The sequence below is a fragment of the Gymnoscopelus microlampas genome (assembly GCF_963454915.1).
Source record: "Gymnoscopelus microlampas genome assembly, chromosome: 24".
Lineage (NCBI taxonomy): Eukaryota > Metazoa > Chordata > Actinopteri > Myctophiformes > Myctophidae > Gymnoscopelus > Gymnoscopelus microlampas.
In genome coordinates, this window is record NC_139961.1 from 21988528 (window position 1) to 22009650 (window position 21123).

At 40.1% G+C, this 21123-nt stretch overlaps 2 protein-coding genes across 3 annotated transcripts; both read right to left on the reverse strand.

The window, feature by feature from the left end:
- Positions 1-423: 423 nt before the first annotated feature.
- Positions 424-12751, reverse strand: LOC311040859 (uncharacterized protein). The gene is made up of 5 exons (XM_084051229.1): positions 12695-12751; positions 9942-10085; positions 6800-6943; positions 3971-4114; positions 424-2822 (listed from the first exon to the last, which is right to left on the reverse strand). Exons 1-5 carry the CDS (start codon positions 12738-12740, stop codon positions 1540-1542), a joined length of 1761 nt encoding a protein of 586 aa, XP_083907355.1. The 5' UTR covers positions 12741-12751; the 3' UTR covers positions 424-1539.
- Positions 12752-13766: 1015 nt separating this feature from the next.
- Positions 13767-19958, reverse strand: LOC311040733 (uncharacterized protein). Of its 2 annotated transcripts, XM_084051085.1 has the most exons (5): positions 19124-19221; positions 17174-17314; positions 16751-16894; positions 14946-16109; positions 13767-13857 (listed from the first exon to the last, which is right to left on the reverse strand). In XM_084051085.1, the coding sequence occupies exons 1-5, from the start codon at positions 19134-19136 to the stop codon at positions 13841-13843; spliced, it is 1479 nt and encodes a 492-aa protein (XP_083907211.1). In that variant the 5' UTR covers positions 19137-19221; the 3' UTR covers positions 13767-13840. The 2 variants fall into 2 exon arrangements, with proteins under 2 accessions (XP_083907211.1, XP_083907212.1); XM_084051086.1 differs by lacking the exons at positions 13767-13857; positions 17174-17314; positions 19124-19221 and adding an exon at positions 19758-19958 and having other exon boundaries at positions 14633-16109.
- Positions 19959-21123: the final 1165 nt, after the last annotated feature.

Consider the following 21123-nt stretch of genomic DNA (forward strand, 5'->3'; position numbering starts at 1 on the left):
GCCTTGCTCAGGAATAAACATATATTTTATTTTCTTTACCTGAAGACGGAGTGCCTCAGTATCTTTCTCCCTACACAGTCAGCATCACCACAAGCAGAACTTCTTTTTTTTTTAAGTACCTGGCTCTTTTATCGAAAATACACCATCTCTCAGCTATCAGCCATACATACATACTGTATAGTATTATTCTATACTGTGAAATGTTGTCAAAATAAGTCACATCACCATATTACTGAGTTTTGACAAAAAAACTACAACAAACAAACAAAAACAAATATTGTGAAACAAAATCATCAGAGAAGTCATAATTTACTTTAACTAATACTCTATTGAACACAATAAAATAACACTTAAAGCTGTGCTACGTAAGTGTCCTCTTCTACCCTGGATTTGAACCTGGTTTTCTGAAATTCACTATTCACTATTATTTTTTATTATGATTCTGGAAAATTGATAAAAAAAGATGTCTGGGCCACATGGCTCAGCAAGGCTTACTTATTTGATATTAAAAAGAAAATGTACTTTGTAATTCGTACTTGAATACTTAAAACTGCAGGCAGCCCAACTGACTACCGGTGCAGCAGTTAATCGAAATAATCAATCATGAAAACAAATCGCTAGTCAATAATAACATAAAAAAAATCTATTAATAATCAATCCCGATTTTGTGCATGTCATTATGGCAATAAGTTTAAAAGAAAAGTTAAAAACCTGAAAACAATCTACAAGCTCACGTGTCGCATCGTGAGCTTGTAGATATGTGCCTGATTGAAGTGACAGCACCAGCAAATTAACAGATCTCTCAAGTACCCTCTACCCATAATTATATGAACAGACATAGGCACATTTGAAGTTTATAACTCAAATCATAACTCACTAGCATGGAGCCCTGAAGGACTCGGCTCAACCATATGGGGTTTAAGTGAATAAGGCTTAGCTAAGACGCTCTGTTAAAGAGCCTCTGCTAAATAAATGCCGAAATAGTAAATTGCATATATTTCATACACAGGGAAATAACAAATAAACATAATATTGAAGTAGACATTTTTGATGTCAACATTAAAAAGATACTGCTGGTGTTTCTTCACAATTGGTTCCATAGAGGTAATCTGTCATTGTTTAAAAGAAGAAGTAAAAGAAAAGTCCCTGACGTATATTACAGTGTGGCATTGAGGTGACCGTGAGACTTTCCTCCTTTTTAGTTGCACTGATATGACTCAAGTTTGACTACATTTATTTTTCACCAATGGGACTTAAATCCATCAAAAACCCATTTCAAATTTGCTAAATTAGTAAAACTATTTGTTTAAAAAATAATATTTGATTGAGGGTGTCTTTATTGTGTTGTTACTCTTCTGTAACTACTTCTATGACCTGTATCCTTAAGTCTTACCACTGTGCTGTCTCTGGGGCCTGAATTGCCCCCACAGGATAAATAAAGGTATCCATCATATAAAACATTTCCCCCACTGTGTACTTTAGATACAGTGTGGTATTTTAAGTGGACATTTACAGGGATGGGTCTAAGTTATCTCCTGCTTACTTGCAGTTATGCTTCTTTAAAGTCTCGCTCCGATTAAAACTCTTTCCACATTTCTTGCATGTATAAGGTTTTTCTCCACTGTGAATTCTCCGGTGTCTAATAAAACTCGTTAAGCTACTAAGGCTTATTCCACATTGTGTACACTGGAAAGATTTCACTCCTGTATGTGTGTGTTGATGAAGGTTCAGTGTACTTTGTTTCCTAAAACTCTTCCCACACTGTTCACAATTAAAGGGCTTCTCTCCAGTATGAATATTGTAGTGGCCCTTTAAGGTCTGGATATGACTGAATTGTTCCCCACATTGATCACATCGGTAGGGTTTCTCTCCTGTATGAGTACGCTTATGCATTTTTAAGGTCTTAGACTCTCGAAAACTCTTCTCACACAATTCACAATAGAATGGCTTCTCTCCAGTGTGTATCATCTGGTGTTTCTTTAAGCTACTTAGCTGACGGAAGCTTTCCCCACACTCCTTACATTTAAACGGCTTCTCTCCTGTATGGATGCGCCGATGATTCTTCAAGTGCTCAAGCTTCTTAAACCGCATCCCACATTCTTGACAATGGTAGGGTCGCTCTCCAGTGTGAATTCTGAGGTGCTCTTTGAGGCTGCCTGATTGACTGAAACCTTTCCCGCACTGGCTACAGTGGAATGGTTTCTCTCCATTATGGATGCGCTGATGAGACACCAAGTTGCCATTTTGGCTAAAACACTTCCCACATTGATCACAATTGAAAGACTTAATTCCAGTGTGAATTATGAGTTCATGTTTCTTTAAAGTTCCTAACGCAGAGAACCCTTTACCACACTGGTCACAGAAATAAGGTTTATATCCAGTATGACTTCTCTGGTGAATTTCGAGATAGCAGTTTTTGCTGAACCTTTTCCCACACTGGTTACAGTGGTAGGGTTTCTCTCCACTATGGATGCGCTGATGAGACCTAAAGCTATCATATTTGTTAAAACTCTTCCCACATTCATCACAAGTGAAAGACTTCTCCCCATTGTGAATTTTCTGGTGTGTCTTTAAATTGCTTAGCTGAGTGAACTGTTTCTCACATTGGTCACAGCGGAAGGGTTTCTCCCCTGTATGAACTCTCTGGTGAACTTTGAGATGACCACTTGTAACACACTCTTTCCCACACTGGTCACAGTGGAAGGGCTTCTCTCCTGTATGAGTTCGCTGGTGTAATTTGAGTCTCGTCCTTGTGAAGAAGTTTTTCCCACACTGGTCACAGTAGGTATGTTTCTTTACTGGTAATTGGGAAGGAACGACATCTGGGGAGAAGAATGAGAGAAGAAATCAATTATGAACACAAAGTGTTTTGAAATAACAAGAAAACTGTGCTTTATTGCCATCTAGTAAAATTGCAATTTTAAAAGCATCACACCCTACTTCTTATTTTGAATTGATCTAGGGCTAGGCCTCAAAGCACAAACAATACAAACAATAATGATAAGAACGGTGATACAACAAAATAATAACAAATAAATACACAAGGACCAGTTTAGAAGACAAAAGGGACAAAAAAGAACAATAAAAAGAATGAAAGCAATAAGACCGTAAGAAAAAGAAAGCCAATTCTCACCCTGAGATAAAAGCCAAGGAATAAAGACATGTTTTAATGTGTGATATATAAACAAGCCATTACTAACAGCTGCTACATGTATTGAAAGACCCTATTTTCCGATTGTGAAATAAATGGCCTTGTCTTGATTAACTAGCGGACACCCTTTTTTTGCACTGTCCCTCTGATCCTTGTTAGTTCACAACAGACATTTGGACCTCAATGGGAATGCAGGCGTACCAGTCACTTTATTTCAGAAGAGTGATACTTTTTGTAAACAAAAGAATGGGACGTAAAACACCAAATGGACCTGTGAAGCCTGATTATATTCGTCGTATGACTGTGTCGCTCACCGAAAATAGCAGCTCAACAAGCTTACAACCCGTTGCATTGCAAGCTTCTAGATATGTCGGGAGTTTGTAAATCGACGTTTCTAGAACAATGTTAATTAACACAGTGTTTACTGTGTAGTAAAATTGAGAAATGTCCACCAATGTCTCCATCATCTTCAGGAAGTAATTGGACAATCAACAATGAATGTTAATATATATTCGATTATGTAATGTCATCATTTGCATCGCAATGCATCTCAGAATCGACATAATTCCACACCTCAAGTCATTCATTAGATCATCAATCTGCAACAGAGCTTGTGGTAAGCAAAAAGGTAAGACCATTGTGCTACTGTTTGTGGTATGATAAAATACCTGGCATAAAGAAAATAATAATAATAGCACAGCAGATTTAATTTATAAATAAATAAACTTATGAAGTGTCTGTTAACACAGATCTACTTCTCTGAAGTCATCTTCTCTGAAATCATCCACGGAAACTACCAGTAAAAAGGACAGTACATACGTATCCTGGTTAACTTTACTACGGGTTGAAGCATTGCGTCTAGCAGTCCACGTCCCTGGTCCATCTCTCGCTGTTCCTCTGACAACGCAGAATAACGTTTGGAGGCCATCTCTCTTGATACCGTAGATCTCTCCCTGTGGTCGTCTGGGGAAATCACCGACAGTAAAAGAAGAAAGATTGTCACAGATTGAATATAGAGATTATGGTTCAGATAATCTATTTTGCTTTAAGCTGCACTATGTAAATTTCCTCTTCTACCCCGGATTTGAACCTGGTTTCCTGTGCACATCCTGACATTTTTACCATTGAGCTAATAGAGCCTACCTGCTTTCTCAGGGGATAAATTTAATCTTGACCTTCAGGTCAGAATTCGTGTCAGATCCTGTGTTTAGGTGAGACATGAACTTTGACACGATCTAAATGTCTCAAAAGAAGAGCAGGGAGACCAAATACAACCACCCCAAATGTATAAGTTATATTGTATTAACATCACCCTCACTGATATGCAGCCACGGCCATTCATGTTCATTTGCTAGTTCCTTGAGTTTTTGATATGATGCAAATCACCATGGCAGTATTTACATTTTTTTTTTTTTAAAGATATTTTTTGGGGCTTTTATTTGGACAGGACAGTAGGCTGACAGGAAATGGGGAGAGAGATGGGGGGGAGACATACAGCAAAGGTCGTCGGAACGGGAGTCGAACCCGCGACACACTGTCATGCTGGATTACCAGCTTATGTGGTATGCGCCTGGACCGCTAGGCCAGCGGACGCCCCTTAATTGTTTTTTTTGTTAGAAGGTGTGCTCTCTCTCTCTCTCTCTCTCTCTCTCTCTCTCTCTCTCTCTCTCTCTCTCTCTCTCTCTCTCTCTCTCTCTCTCTCTCTCTCTCTCTCTCTCTCTCCCCCGACTGACTTTGTTCATGTCTATATTTTGAACATGTCACAAGCTTATGTTAATTGTCTACCAACCGTAGAGGTCCGACGGTACAAAGAAAAATTAAAACCTGTGTGTTTAACCCAACTAAATGGAGGAGTGACATATCCCGACATTTTCAACTACTTAGTAAATTCTCCAGGTTGGTATTAATATACAAATAGTCTTGCAAGAAGCTGTTTGGATAATTGTCCAAAATAAATAGCCTACACAAATTATAGCCTACGTGACATCTGGGTATAGAAAACCTCAAATGCGTCTGTGACGTATATACCACTTGAACTTTAGATTTCAGATGCTAGAACTTTTGACACACTGATGGAGTATATTATAGTATATTGTGGGTTGTATATTGAGATGGCAGGTATGTCACATTAAAAAGGACAAATAAAACAAATGGGACAGTTTATTAAAAACGCTACAGCCTCAGTAGTTAACCAGTGAAATTACGGTATTTTACAATGCCTCTCATAGAGATTGCATTGAGAGCTGCAGAGATGAGAGTTCATCGTTCTAACGGACCTCGGGTAGCAGTGCTGTCTCAAAAGTGGGTGTGAATTTGTAGGCGCCCGTGTCAGCCTGTGTGTCTCTATCTGACGGACGGTCTGAGGTTGGCTCGACTGCGCCAGTGGAGCTTCAGTGGCCAACAGTACAGACTGTGGTTGTACTGGTCAACTCAGAGGTTTTAATGTGTGTATGTACAGTATGTCTATATCTGTGAGCAGGGTTTTGCTGAAAATGAGCATCTGTGCTCAGCAACGTTCCCTGGGTAAATAAAGAACAAGAAACAAATCATTTTAAATGCTGGATATTCAAATAATGGGAAAAACAATACTCTCATAACCAATAGATATGTTGGAAAACAGTGTTTTAGCAGCTAAATCGGCCCCACCCAATGTTCCCTCACATTTTTAATCGGTCTGAGCAAACACTCCAACCTTCTGAGCGCAACTTAAAGGAGGAGTTCACCCAAAAAATGACTTATTTTCTATCAATTGCACACCCCATGAAGCCTTGAATTCATGGATTTATTTTTGTTTTTGTGGCATTCCTAAGTGTAGTGGAACGCAGTGAGCTGGGATTGAACCCGAGAATCCCACTCGCCAGTCCGACGTGTTACCAGTCATGCCAATAGGGCTGAGCCCGATTGTCAGGTCTGTTGCACGCCTGTTCTGGCTAATTTGACTGTGGGGGCTACATAAGCCAATAATTTGATTCCTGTCTCCTACCGGCTAATGTATCCGGTAGGTCCTACCGGATGTGTATCCGGTTGGAGACACAAATAATCTACTTTGTGTCTCCTACCGGGTAGGAGACACAAAGTAGATTATTTGTGTCTCCAACCGGATACACACAATCATCAAATTATTGACTTAGGAATGCCACAAAAACTAAAATAAATGAATTCAAGGCTTCATGGGGTGTGCAATTGATAGAAAATAAGTCATTTTTTGGGTGAACTCCTCCATTAAGCTTGAGCAACTGTTGACCAACATGTCAAGTTATGGCTTATTCAAATCTAATTACAGAATAAGTAATAGCGGTTGGATTACTTTTTTGATTTAGTCAGTAGGCTGACAGGAAATGGGGATAATGGGGAGTGACATGCAGAAAAGCCCATCCGGATCGGCTCTCTCTCTCTCTCTCTCTCTCTCTCTCTCTCTCTCTCTCTCTCTCTCTCTCTCTCTGGTAAGTGAAATCTGACACCGCTATGCTGTGCCGTGTGTCCAGATCCCATAAGCTGAGAGGATGGCGAGCCCTCATTGGCTGAGAGGCCAGTCAATGAGGAAAAAGTGTCGAGAAGTGGCGACTAGGTACAGGTCTGTTTGTAGACAGGCTGGCTTTTCAAGTCACCCTGTAAAATAGAAGAAGAAAGAAACGGTACATAGCCTACCTATCCTGCACAACTTCACTACAGGTTGCAGCTTTGCATCTAGCAGTCCACGTCCCTGGTCCATATCTCCCTGTTCCTCTGTCAACGTTGAGTACGTTTTGGAGGCCATCTCTCTTGATACCGTAGATCTCTCCCTGTGGTCGTCTGTAGAAATCAGCCGTAGGGAATAAGAAGAAAACGTAAGTTATCATTCACAGTGTGTCTGCAGGTATCAGAAAGTAAAATGTAAGACTTTTTGAAACTTTTTTTTAACGCCACATAGATTAAGGTGTAGATCACCTACATCTAAGAACAAACTTGCAATGAAAATAAACAATCAAAATTGGTTCTGGTGTTCCAGTATTAACCGTTCCAGACGACTGGAGCGGCGTACCTTCCAGATAGGAGGTCCCTGGGCTCGGGGACCCTTTGAACAAGCAACACACCGAAGCGTAAAAAATGTATATTTACTTGTGGCGATGGAAGAACAACCTGTTCTCCGCCATGGTGATTTCAGAGCAAATTCGACTGTGTTTAGCAGGCCCGTGGCCTTCAAGGAATTTACGGCTAATTTTAAGTATCAAGTATTAAGTAGCCCTAGAATGTCTGTGATCTTACATACATTTCAAGTATTCCAAATATACATTTGGAATACTTGAAATGTATGTAAGATCACAGACATTCTAGGGCTAAGTATTAAGGTGCTGCATTGCACGTACACCACCAACATGAAAGCCATAGGTTACTACCCTATAAACATGACAGGAAATAGGGGCCTCTCGACTCACAGCTGAAAATGTTCTTTTTCTTTCAACACCTTATATGTCTCAGTTGCTGTGCATACAGAAAAAAGGAAGTTAGCAAAAGCGCATATAGTTGCATGCAGACATAGTATAGGTGTTAGAAAGGCTCCCATCATATACGTTGATTATTATTTCAATTATTACGTTCCACCTTAAGAGTAATACGCACCTGCCCACCTTAAGTGCGCAATGCATTCTGGGGCGTTTTCATTAATTCAGCAGCGCCTACCAGAGCGGTGAAATCCACGTTCATCTTACTGCTGTAAACATTCTTCCAGTCGTGCAGCACTGCAGTGCCAATATGCGTCATTGACTACTGTAAGTTCAGCATTTAGTTCAGTGATGTCTGCAACTGTTATTATCTACCATGATTATTTGAGTGACTGACGTTTTGTATGTTTATTGGGCTCCTGTTCTGGTTTGAGGGATAACTATTGATTGATTGTATCATTCCTTTCATGTTGATTCCCCACATTATGTGCTTTAATCTTTCCTTTACGTTTTATTTACCATATAATGTAAGAGAGTGTATTTGGGTTTGATTGATTGATTGATGTACTTTATTTAGTAAGACATGAGAACAGTACATGATAGTACATAACAGTACATGGAAGTACAAATTCACAATACAAGGTCTACTAAACTGGATAGCTCAGTTAAGCACGTAGCTTGTTTAAGATGAGATCCCCACGCACACAAATCATGATGACATATAAGAGACAGACAGATATACACACTACTATACAGTAGTGTATAGTATACGTGCACGTTTATATGTTTAAGTACTTTATAGCACGTCAGGTCTGGGAAATGTTTGGTCATGTGGATCTGACCAGCGCAGTCATTAGCGTAACGTCCCGCAGCTGCGGTTGGCCCAATTAAGCCCTTTAGCCAAGCCACTTTAGCGCAGTCCAGGGCTGCTGTGATTATCACCATAATTGGTTGTCTGATGTTAGCAGCTCATGGAAGGTGTATGGTTAGAGGTGTATGATGTAGTTAATTCACTATTGTACCTCAGTGATGTTATGCATATCTGACCACCCCTCATAACTGTGCACTGTAAATGTATACTATAAACTATTTTAGGATAGTATCATATGTGATATGACTATGTGATATATTGGAGGCTTATGTATGGGTTTTGTATTCATTACCGTTATTTGTGTGTTTATTGCAGAACCATATTCAAATCAGTGCTTGTACCATCCTTCATCATTATCCATCCCATGCCTGTATCACCTGTGCCTACAACAACAGTAAAAAGCTGTCATAAACCAACCCATCAAATCTCATTGTCAATGTGTCCTTACCGACGCCCCGGGGGCGAATGAAACTTTCCAATACAGACTCAGTTCAGATTATACAGTCCTTTCTAACCCTCTCCAACAATAGGTCTGCCTAATTAGGGAATATAAGCACCAATATAAACTTTACCCTGTAATCTAGATTTTAATACACACATACAAACCCAGTTTCAAATTTCCATAAAAATTGCAGATCGACAAGGTTAAAAGTAACAGTTCTACAATTGTGAAAACAATAGAATTCAACCCTGTTAAAAAACAGCAGATCCACAAGCCTAAATTCCACAGCCCCCACAATCGCTGAAAACAGCCGATCCACAAGCTTAAAAATACAAAAGATTTATTTCGGCGAAAAACAGCCGATCTACAAGCTCAAAACCAACAGTTCTTGATAACTGTTAAAAATAGCCGATCTACAATCTTTAAATGTATATATCATATATATGCAAACAAATTCAAAGTTTAGGCTATCACTACGACACTATCATACAAAAGTAAAGAGAAGTTGAGACCTCACCACTCTGACAGACAATAAATAAATAATCCTTTTGCATGTTCTCAAACAACATCCATGTTCTGTTTGTCAACAATTATCCAAATGCCCAATGATATTTTCATTATAATCTCTATAATGAAAACAACACATATTATGTACTCAGTGTTGTGGTAATTTTCCCCCGTGGTATCTAAAATGGTATTTTTTTTTCTTTATGCTAAACAACCAATTAAACTAATGGTTTGACGATTTACTTGAAGGACAAGTAAATCACAATCAAAAAATGCATCCTAGAATCAATGAATATATGGAATTCTGTATCAGGCTGAGGCATGCTCAAATATTGAGTCCAGGCCAGTCTCTGATGTCAATAATATCTATGACATCACATTGATGGGGATTTGTGGAATTATCAATATTATCAAATACTTTTATAATTAAATAATAATTTCACAGCATATTTATTTACGAACTTATGAGTTTGTCTGTTAACACAGATCTCTTCATCAGTTGAAACCACCAGTAAAAGAAATAAAAGAAGAAAAAAGTAAATAGCCTACCTATCCTGCACAACTTCACTACAGGTTGCAGCTTTGCATCTAGCAGTCCTCGTCCCTGGTCCATATCTCCCTGTTCCTCTGTCAATGTTGAGTACGTTTTGGAGGCCATCTCTCTTGATACCGTAGATCTCTCCCTGTGGTCGTCTGTAGAAATCACCCGTAGCCCGTAGGGCATAAGAAAAAAAACGTAAGTTATCATTCACAGTGTGTCTGCAGGTATCAGAAAGTAAAATGTAAGACTTTTTAACGCCACATAGATTAAGGTGTAAGGTGCCACCTGTAAGTGCTCTTACGCCTTTTCGACTGTTGGTAGGGCGTTCCACATTTTTGTGGCATAGCCGGTGAACAAATTTAACCCCTTGTTAGAGCCAAATCTGGGTTGGACGTGATTAGTGGAGCTTCCTCTGGTGTTGTGATTGTGGACTTGATTAACGTTTGTGAAGTATTTTGACAGGTACATGGGTGTCTTTGTGGTGTAGTGTATCTTGCAGACCAGGCCCATTGCAAGCTGCTGTACTCTGTCCTCTACCCTGAGCCATCCGACCCCAGCAAAGTGAGCAGGGGTTAAATGAGTTGTAAATGTAAGGCCAAGAAGTAGCCTTACCAGTTTGTTTTGGGATGTCTGGAGCCTTGTTTTTAAGGCCTTTGTGGTGTTGCGGTACCATGAGGCCTTTGTGGTGTTGTGGTACCATGAGGTGCAAGCATAGTCGAAGTAACCTTGGATGAGTGCTCCTGTTAAGAGTCTTCAATGTATTCTTCCTGACCAGAGAGGAGATCCTGTACAATTACATTGCAGCATTGATACTTTTACTAAGTAAAACATTTGAGTACTTTCCCCACCACTGCACAGGATTGCTGCTTTCATTGGATGGATCAGATTTGAACAAAGTTTAACTTGAAGGTTGAATCCAACTTTATTCAAATCAGGTCTGTCCATCACATACAGCAAATGTTCGGTGGTTGTGCCTGGTGAAGCATGGGTGGACCACTGGATTTGTGCAGGCCGAAGTGAATCAATCTGAAAAGTTTATCACAGAGAGGGTCTGATAAGGGGTCCTCTACTGCGCACTCACGCTCAAGCAGCAAGGCTCCGCTTCTCCCTTCCCAACTACTGCCCCCTGCAGACTGCCCGTTCAGAGGGGAGAGGGAGGGCCAGGAAGGCAGGCAGACTGCCGGGTGTAACTTAAAGGCAGTGGTAGAAAAAGTACTCAAATGTTTTACTTAAGTAAAAGTATCAATACTGCAATGTAGAAATACTCTGTTACGAGTAAAAGTCCGGAATTCAAAATTGACTTGAGTAGTAGTACAAAAGTATTGGTATCAAAATGTACTTAAAGTACCAGAAGTAAAAATACTCATTACTCAAGTTTTCAATTTCTTTTTTGAAAATAGCAGATCTACAAGCTCACAATGCGTCGCATCGCGACACATTGTGAGCTTGTAGATCGTCTATTTTCAAATGACCGAAATGTACATAGGGTTGAAGTGGTTAATGTATGTTTTGTAATAATAATCGAAATCTACAAAGTAACTAGTAACTAAAGTTACAAATACTTGTAGTGGAGTAAAAGTACAATATTTGGATCCAAGATGTAGTGGAGTAGAAGTAAAAGTATTGGAAATTGGAAATACTCAAGTAAAGTACTGTTGCGTGTGGCCATGACATCATCCTCAATCAATTACTAACCCCCACTGTCTCTCACCCAGGCTGGCACACCTGCAGCTGATCTGGAATTGCTGCCGCCCCAATTACATGCCACTATATAAAAGCCAGCCAGCCAGCTTCAGTTTCACTCCAGACACAGACACAGCAACAGCTCAAAACCCACCCCATTTTTATTCAGCCTACAAAGCCTTTTCTTAAAGTTATTTAGTTTACTTTAGTTTGGCCTGGAGATGGTCGGTAGTTCTCTCTTTTCGTTTCGTTTTTAGTTCAGTAGGACTTGATTTTGTTAGTTAGGGAAGGGGGAGCAGCTTTGGCCTGGTCCCCCCTCCATTCTATTTAGTTTGACCGGCATCTCCAGTCCTCTTTTTGAGTTCCTTCATTTGGTAAACTATTTGCATTTAGTTTCATTATGTTTGTTCCTTAATATTCTGTTGTGGGAAGTAAAATAAAAATGATTTAAATCTTTGCAAATCTTTTGTGGTTTCCATTTTATGTTGGGGTCTCCAATTTGAACCATTGATTTTGTACTATTGTTTGGAGACCGTAACGAGTACAAATGCCTCAAAATTGTGCTTAAGTACAGTACTTAAGTAAATGTACTTTCCACCACTGCTTAAAAGTTGGGGATGGAACTCTTTGCTCCAGAAGCTCTGAGTGGCTGCTTCTGCTGCTGTGATGGTGATGGTATAGGAACTAAGAGTAGTGGGGGGACAGAACAGGGCATATTTACTTTTCTCCCTTGAGCCAAATATAGCATCAGCCATGGCCCCATACAGCGAACAGTACAGCGGAGAGAGAGGGGAGTAGGGTGGGTATATGTGCGTGTGCGTATGCATAGCAGACGGACATGTACACACGCGCACGCACACGCACACGCACACACACAGGCGGAGACAGTAAACCAGTGGTGGAAAAAGTAGTCACATTTTTTTTTTATACTTAAGTGAAAGTATCAATACTGCAACGTAGGAATGCTCTGTTACAAGTAATAGTATGGAATTCAATATTTACTTGAGTAAAAGTATAGAACAGTGGCATGCCCTCATTTTCAATGTAGCCGAGATATGTATATAAAAACGGTACATACCTAGTATTCTGTGTAACTTTATTACAGGGTTCAACGTGGCATCCATTGGTCTGGGTCTCTGGCAGATATCTCGCCGTTCCTTATTAGAGTTCTCTCTAACGCTCTGCCAGACGCGCTGCTATTCTCATAGACCGAAAATTCCACTACCGTGCGAGGTCTCCAACTTAGTAGAATATAAACAAAACCACTTAGCTATTCACCAAAACAAAGACTGTTTTGTGTTGTTGAAAGTCTATTCCCCACGATGGGAAGCCTCCCAGCATCCCACCTTCTCTGTATAATACACTTTTTTGGGCAGAAAATAAAACTGTTATTCTGGTCAATATAAATGACCATTGACCGTTGAAAGGGAGACCATCATCTCTCTTTTAAAAACCTTAAAAAGCTCTTCCTCTGTAGATGTTGATAGTCGACATCCGAGATTACATCTGGTTTTACTAGCTGGGCTGGGATCTGAATTTTCTTAGTGACAATGTCTGCTACTGCTCTTAATAAGTGTTGCCAGATTGTGCGAGAGAAATAACCAACCAGGTCTAGGAAAACAAGCCCAAATGAAGCAACTTAGGCCACATGAGCAGCAGAGCAGAGCAGGCTATTTGAAAAAAGCAGATCACAGCTTGTAGATCTTCTACACTTTAGAAACAAGCAACAAAAAAAAACGCAACCCGCAACTACCAATTTTTACAAGCAACTTTACAGACAAAGGAGTCCATAATAAGTCGCTTATAATAATCCGACATGGCAACATTGTGACTGCATGACGTGTAGGAAAAGGAGAACAAACGATGTCAGCCAAAATAAACATAGACATGTTTCTATATGTCCAAAACCACAAGGCGCTCACAGGACCCTATGCACACTGTTGCCAGATTTTCGAGAGAAATAAGCAACCAGGTATGTGAAAGCAAGCCCAAAAGAAGCATGAGTAACTAGTACTAGCCCTGGTTCAGAGCGTTAGTGAGTTCCCTCTAACGCCCTGGAAGACCCCTCGGTCTGCGCTTGTACAAGGAATTCCAATGGCCTGCGAGCGCTCAAGAGTAGTGAAAATAAACAAAGCCATTTCGCTACTCACCGAAGCAAAGGCTGCTTTGTGTTGTTGAAAGTCTATTCTCGGAACCCGCAAGCCTCTCAGCACCCGGTCCCCACCTACTCTGTAAAATTCACTTTTTGGGCAGAAAATAAAATATGTCAGCGAGACGGAAATTATTTTTATTTACTCCACAGTGCCCTCTACAGATTTTGGTTAATGGTAACCAATGGTACAGTCATGGCTCTGAGGAAGATCGAAAGATCGAAACGTCAGTCATTCTTTACTGTACTAGCACCTGAATAAAAAGGCTTCAACTGTCCAAGCTGCTCCAGTGTCATTTCTCTTCAACTGTTGTTGTCCCTGCTCCTGTGACGGATCAGACTAGCTGTATTAGGCGCGCCGGTAGACTCCCTTTCTTCACTGTTAAATGCCCATTTGGCGATGGCTCCTTTAATTCAAGTTCCAAAATAATCATCAGTTGTCAACAATGCAAAAACGTAGCATTAATCTGATTGCGATTCATTCTTTGATCAATCAAATAATCTAATATGTTTTTGATAAACCACTTAACCATAAGTTTGTACTTCATCGCACAACAGTGTCGGGCACAAATACTGATAACCCATATATAAGCTCACAAAACATCACATCGTGATGCGTTGTGTTGTGAGCTTGTAGATTGGCTATTTTCACTCCTATCTTACATTGGTTATTAATTGATTACTTTATTAATTCAACAAAAAATCAGTTACATTGATTAGTTCAATTAACTGTTCTAAAATGAATAATAAAAAAAAATAACTGTGTGAGAACATACTTTTTAATTAATTATGAATTAATTACAATTACAAAGGCAGTTCAAATGGACTTCAACTGTCCCCTCGCCCTGATTTAGACCTGTTGTGGTAGAAAGCTGTTGACATTTGCCTTGCTTTAATAAAGGCTTTTCTCCTTTTATTATTGAGTGATCAGATCCTCAGTTTTTCCAGACTTAAACTCCCTTTCAGTTATATCCATTTCCAGACCTGACCACTTTATAGACACGTTTTTCCCAACATACGTTCCTCATTATTAAGTACACTGATGAGACTAACTACATTTATTTACAACAATGAGACTTTAATGTATTAATGTGTCGAAAACTCTTCCCACATTGTTTGCATTCATATGGTGTCTCACCAGTGTGAATTCTGTTATGTATATTAAAAGAACATAAACTACTTAAGCTTTTTCCACACTGAGTACAGCTGAAGGACTTCACTCCTGCGTGTCTGAGTTGATGCGACTGCAATGTGTCACGCCGACTAAAACTCTTCCAACACTGATCACAATTAAAGGGCTTCTCTCCAGTATGAATTCTGTAGTGGCCCTTGAGGGTCTGGTGATGACTGAATTGTTCCCCACATTGATCACATCGGTAGGGTTTCTCTCCTGTATGGGTTCGCTTATGCGTTTTTAAGGTCTTAGACTCTCGAAAACTCTTCCCACACAATTCACAGTAGAATGGCTTCTCTCCAGTGTGAATCGTCTGGTGTTTCTTTAAGCTACTTAGCTGACGGAAGCTTTCCCCACACTCCTTGCACTGAAAGGGCTTCTCTCCTGTATGGATGCGCCGATGATTCTTCAAGTGCTCAAGCTTCTTAAACTGCATCTCACATTGTTGACAATGGTAGGGTCTCTCTCCAGTGTGAATCCTTAGGTGCTCTTTGAGGCTGCATGATTGACTGAAACCTTTTCCGCACTGGCTACAGTGGAATGGTTTCTCTCCATTATGGATGCGCTGATGAGACACCAAGTTGGCATATTGGCTAAAACACTTCCCACATTGATCACAACTGAAAGACTTAATTCCAGTGTGAATTATGAGTTCATGCGTCTTTAAACTACTTAACGTAGTGAACCCTTTCCCACACTGGTCACAGAAATAAGGTTTATATCCAGTATGACTTCTCTGGTGACGTTTCAGATTAGAGTTTTTGCTGAACCATTTCCCACACTGGTCACAGTGGTAGGGTTTCACTCCACTATGGATTACCCTCTGATGAGACTTTAAGTAATTATATTGGTTAAAACTCTTCCCACATTGATCACAAGTGAAAGGCTTCTCTCCAGTGTGAATTATCTGATGCCTCTTTAATTGGCCTGACCCAGTGAACCGTTTCCCACATTGCTCACAGTGGAAGGGTTTTTCCCCCGTATGAACACGCTGGTGAACTTTGAGATGACCACTTGTAACACACCCTTTCCCACACTGGTCACAGTGGAAGGGCTTCTCTCCTGTATGAGTTCTCTGGTGTAATTTGAGTCTCGCCCTTGTGAAGAAGTTTTTCCCACACTGGTCACAGTAGGTATGTTTCTTCACTGGTAGTTGGGCAGAAGAGAGATCTGGGGTGCGGAATTAGAGAAGAAATAAATCAATCATGAAATATACAATATAAACTGTTTTGAAATAAAATGCAACTGTGCACTATTGCCAACTGGCAAGGTTCTAACTTTTAATGGTAGAGAGACATGGGGGGGGGGGGCAACGTCCGGTCTCTGCTCTATATGCAAAGTGTCTTTAGACAACTTCTTGTGATTTGTTGTCTCACTATAATAAAATTTAATGGAAACAAATCTTGATTCTGCACAGGGCAACCAACTCAACTCATCATCGGTAAGCGTATAATTAGAAGGTGAGATAGCCTTTCTCCAGTTAGCACAGCCAGGCTGTTTTTTTCTCTCTCTCATTTTGTCAAAAAAAATTGGGGGTGAACTATCCCTTTAAATTGTGAGTCCCGGCAGGTTATTTGTTTATGAGAAGTTATTAAATGAGCCGCCACATTTATTATTACATCATCAATCTGCAACAGACCTCTTCGGAGGCAACAAAAACAGAATGGAAGAGGTTATAGATTTCCATATTTCTCAGTCATGCTGTGCATTTGATAAAAACAAATTGTGCGTCTGAGTGCGTCTGTTAACATAGATCTCTCTCTGCAGTCGTCAGTGGAAATCACCAGTAACAAAGAAAAGAGAGTACATACCTATCCTGTACAACTTTACTACAGGTTCCAACATTGCATCAAGCAGTCCACGTCTGTGGTCCATCTCTCGCTGTTTCTCTGACAACGTTGAATGACTTTTGGAGGCCATCTCTCTTGACATCGTAGACCTCTCACTGTAATGATCTGTGAAAATCACCAGAAAAAAAAACCTTTGCAGAGGATTTAAATTGTGTGTCGGATTTGTTTATGAGAAGTTATTAAATGAGCCTCCACATTCATTATTACATCATCAATCTGCAACAGATCTTTTCGGAGGCAACAAAAACAGAATAGGAGAGGTTAATAGATTTCCATATTCATGCTGTTCATTTTATAAAAACAAATTAGTGCGTCTGTTAACATAGATCTCTCTCTGCAGTCGTTAGTGGAAATCACCAGTCAATAAGAAAAGAGAGTACATACCTATCCTGCACAACTTTACTACAGGTTCCAGCATTGCATCAAGCAGTCGACGTCCGTGGTCCATCTCTCGCTGTTCCTCTGACGTTGAATGACTTTTGGAGGCCATCTCTCTTGACACTGTAGATCTCTCACTGTAGTGATCTGTGTAAATCACCAGTAGAAAAAACTTTTAGTTACCATTCAGCAACTTTACATATCATGTAGAAGATCATTCAAGAGCTTCAATAATACAGTGGTAGTGGCCCGGACGGTTGGTGTAACCGTCTGGGCACCTAGGCTAGTAATCCAGCGTGTTGCGGGTTCGACTCCCGATCCCGGCGACCTTTGCTGTGTGTCACCTCCCCCATCTCTCTCCCCATTTCCTGTCAGTCTAATATTCCTATCAATGATGGCAGAAAAAGGCCCAAAAATATGTTTAAAAAAACAATACAGTGTGGTCAATCAAGTGTACATATTTTAACCAAATAAAACTAAAGGTTGTAAAAGGTTTAATCCAAATATCCTTCATGAGTTCCACAGGATCTAGAAAAGACCTAGCCTCCACCATGACTTGTTCCTGTGTATGAGGAAAGATGGCACGTGTCTCCCAGTACACCCAATACAAGGCCTTAGATCAGCTGATGGTGTAAGTCTATAGAAAAGGTCCCAAAAGTTTTAACAACCGTGGATAGTTCCAGTAGAGCAAGACGCGGTGCCAGTCAAATCTACTAAGCCGTTTGTTTGATTTGATTTGATTTGATTTATTTAGCACAAAAACTATACAAAAAACAATACACAGAATATAAAAAGAAAAGTGCCAGGAAGAGGCAAGAAGCCCAAAGGGCTTATAGGAGGCCTATCTCTACCTATGTATAAAACACAATAAAAAAAGACATAATAGAACATGATTTGTAAACAACAAAATATAAATATATAGAATTTACAAATAACATGATTGCAGTATAAACATTTTAATCTACAATATGATTGAAATATCTGATTATCCATAACAAGATGAACGATAATAATTAGCCAACATCGTTGACATATCAGATTTTACAGGATGTCGAGTCCATAGAGCAACCAAGCAAACAGGGAATGTAACAATTATAGAACAACGCAGTAGGTGGCTGCAGGTGTCAGAAAGAATATTCTCTCATTGTAAGCGGATGGGGTTTTTGACGAACTTTAGACTAGATTTTATTACCTTAATAAAAATTGTCATAAATACTATATGCTTCCAGTCACTAGTTTAAAGTCTCCTTTCAATCGCCATGATATGCGTTTTGCTAAATTATGGTCCCATTTATTTTAAAATTGACGATAAAGTAGGCTAAGAGGATTATACCAGGGTCAGTCCACCCTTAGGCTTCTGCACCTTAATCCATGTATAACGCACAAACCTTTTTGTTGGTCTTTTTTATTGCGCTTTTTTTTTTCTCTAAGCACCTTAACGTCTATAAGTATATCATGCACAGTATACATACATTGCTGCTATGCTCAGGCACCTTAGTCTGTCTCTTATCTCAGGTACTTTGTAAATATGTAGATAACTTGTTTTTTGGCTTCTATTGTTCTCTTGTTTGATCTCCTTCCCACTTGCCCCCCTACCCCTCTTCTTCTCTCTCTCCCCACTCTTCTTTCTACGGAATTTAACGTTGCGATGGGACCTGTGATGTGACAATAAACCTGATTCTGATTCTGATTCTGGCTATGCTCCAGGAGGGGCGGGATGATTTGATTGACAACCTACACAACCAATAGCATTCATTCCCCGCCCCGCTCTTGATTGACAAGCTACCCAACCAATAGCATTCTTTGGGGATTGTTTTCCTGTTCCCCGGTCACATGTCTGTTCTCAACCAATAGCGTTTGAGTTCCGGCGTGGCCAATGGTATATATTTAAAATGGCGGATTGCACATTCCTCAACAATCGGCTTCATTTCAATCCGCCCTCTAGTTATATTATACCTCTATGCTTCATTTACGGTCTGTAGAAACCAATGGGTGACGTCACGTTCCCTTCGTCCATTTATTTTTATGGTCTATGGTCACAAATTTGTCTGCGGGTCCGCCTCACAGTGCCTGCAGACGGGGCCGTTGTCCCGGCGCGGCACGCATTGCACCGCAGACCAAGCGTGCTCAGCTGCTCCTTTAGAACTATCGGTTGGTGGTTAGGTTACCACCAGGATTCCTTATGTCTAATAAAAGCTGCCGGACAGACAGGACAGGACACCCGGATAGCTAAACTTGGCATGTACTGTTAACTAAACTTCCCTTGTCACGCTAATGCCCTATTTTGCACTGTGTGTCTCTGTGAGGAGTGGCCGCAGCAAGCGTAGGTCGCGCCGCCATGTTGTCAGCAATCTATGCCGTATAAAAACGGCTTCTATTCTGTGTAGCCTAACTATATTACATGGTTCAACATAAACAACTTTTATATAAAACGGTAAATTCATAACTATTCTGTGTGATTTTATAACAGGTTTAAAACATAAATAAAACTTTAAAGTGATATAAAACGGTAGCCAACATACATTCTGCGTGACTTTATTACAGGTTTAAACATGAATACAACTTGAAAGTGATATTAAACGGTACATACCTATTCTGTGTAACTTTATTACAGGTTTCAACACTCCATTAGTCTGGGTCTCTGGCAGATCTCTAGATGTTCCTCTGACACAGTTGAAAGGTTTTTGGAGATCATCTCTCTTTTAAAACCCTTTAACAGCTCTTCTTCTGTAGATGTAGATAGTTCTGAATTTACTTGCTTACATTTTAGCGTATCAGTTTAGCTGTGACAGATTTTTTACTGAAAAAAGGAAATTAAATTATATGAAAGACGGAACTCTCTCTCTCTATGCACTCCATAGAGTTAAAAGATGCACTCTCTTGCCAAAATTTTTTTGCGAGAGAAATAAGCAACCAGGTCTATGAAAACCAGCCCAAAAGAAGCGACTTGGTCGCACAGAGTAGCCTGGTTAAAAGCTGCACTTTTGTAGCCTACGTTGTAATCCAACGTACATAAATATGTACTTAACCAGTAAAAACTCGAAAGATAAAAAGGACAATACAACGACTTTATGGGAATGGGTTTGTGTTGTATTGTATATGAATAAGTTTACACAAAAGAGAGAATATATTAAGGCAAGTAAAAAAGCGACCTATTCGAAGGATGATTCCAAGTTTCTCTACATTTTCCAAGGCGGTGTGTCGTCGTTAATATTAAGTGATTGTTCACATTTCAGAGTACAGTTTCACACCAAAGGGCATCTTGTTTTGACTTCTCGGGGCAACAGAACAGCCTCGACATGGCCCACTTCCTCCAGACATCGTCCGTTGTCATGGGCAACGCAGGTCGGAGGACCCGGAATAGGCCCTATGCGGGCCCAGCACCCATATTATCACTTCCTGTTCCTTCACAGGTGTTACCAATGATACTAATGAAGGCTCTGTTCCATTTAGTGTATCACAGTGGTTCTCAGATATTTCATTTTCCACAAACCCCATAACTTACACACCCATAAGGGGCCATTTGGAAACCCCTCAAGGAACCATGAGGGTCCCTGGACACACATTTTAGACCCACTGGTGTAGCAGAGTGTTTCCAGTGAGCCAACATGCACAATATCAGCACCCTGACTCTGTTTGACCAGAATGGAACAGAGCCTTCATTAGTATCATTGGTAATACCTGTGAATGTCTTCATCATATGGCTGCTGTGCATAGAGCCTATCCACAACAATCCACATTTATCAAAGATATGGTAGACATAATTCCAGATGGCCAGCTATGAGAAGAATAACATTTCACAAACATCTCCTTGGAGCAGACTTCTTCTGTGTGCAGGGGCAACATTTGGTAAACATTTCAAGTTCTGTGTTCTGGGTCAAGTTCATGGCTGCACACTGGGTGTAAGAAATGTCCTGTGGTCTTCTCTCTGTGCAGAATTTGACTTTGTATCTTAG

Coding starts and splice junctions, on each gene's coding strand:
- LOC311040859 (XM_084051229.1), bottom strand. CDS start 12,740: ATGGATGCCACGTTGAACCCTGTAATAAAGTTACACAGAATACTAG. Junction 6,944..9,941: donor AGTGAAGTTGTGCAGGATAG/GTAGGCTATTTA, acceptor TGATTTCTACAG/ACGACCACAGGGAGAGATCT. Junction 4,115..6,799: donor AGTGAAGTTGTGCAGGATAG/GTAGGCTATGTA, acceptor TGATTTCCCCAG/ACGACCACAGGGAGAGATCT.
- LOC311040733 (XM_084051085.1), bottom strand. Junction 16,895..17,173: donor AGTAAAGTTGTGCAGGATAG/GTATGTACTCTC, acceptor TGATTTTCACAG/ATCATTACAGTGAGAGGTCT. Junction 16,110..16,750: donor AGTAAAGTTGTACAGGATAG/GTATGTACTCTC, acceptor TCCGCACCCCAG/ATCTCTCTTCTGCCCAACTA.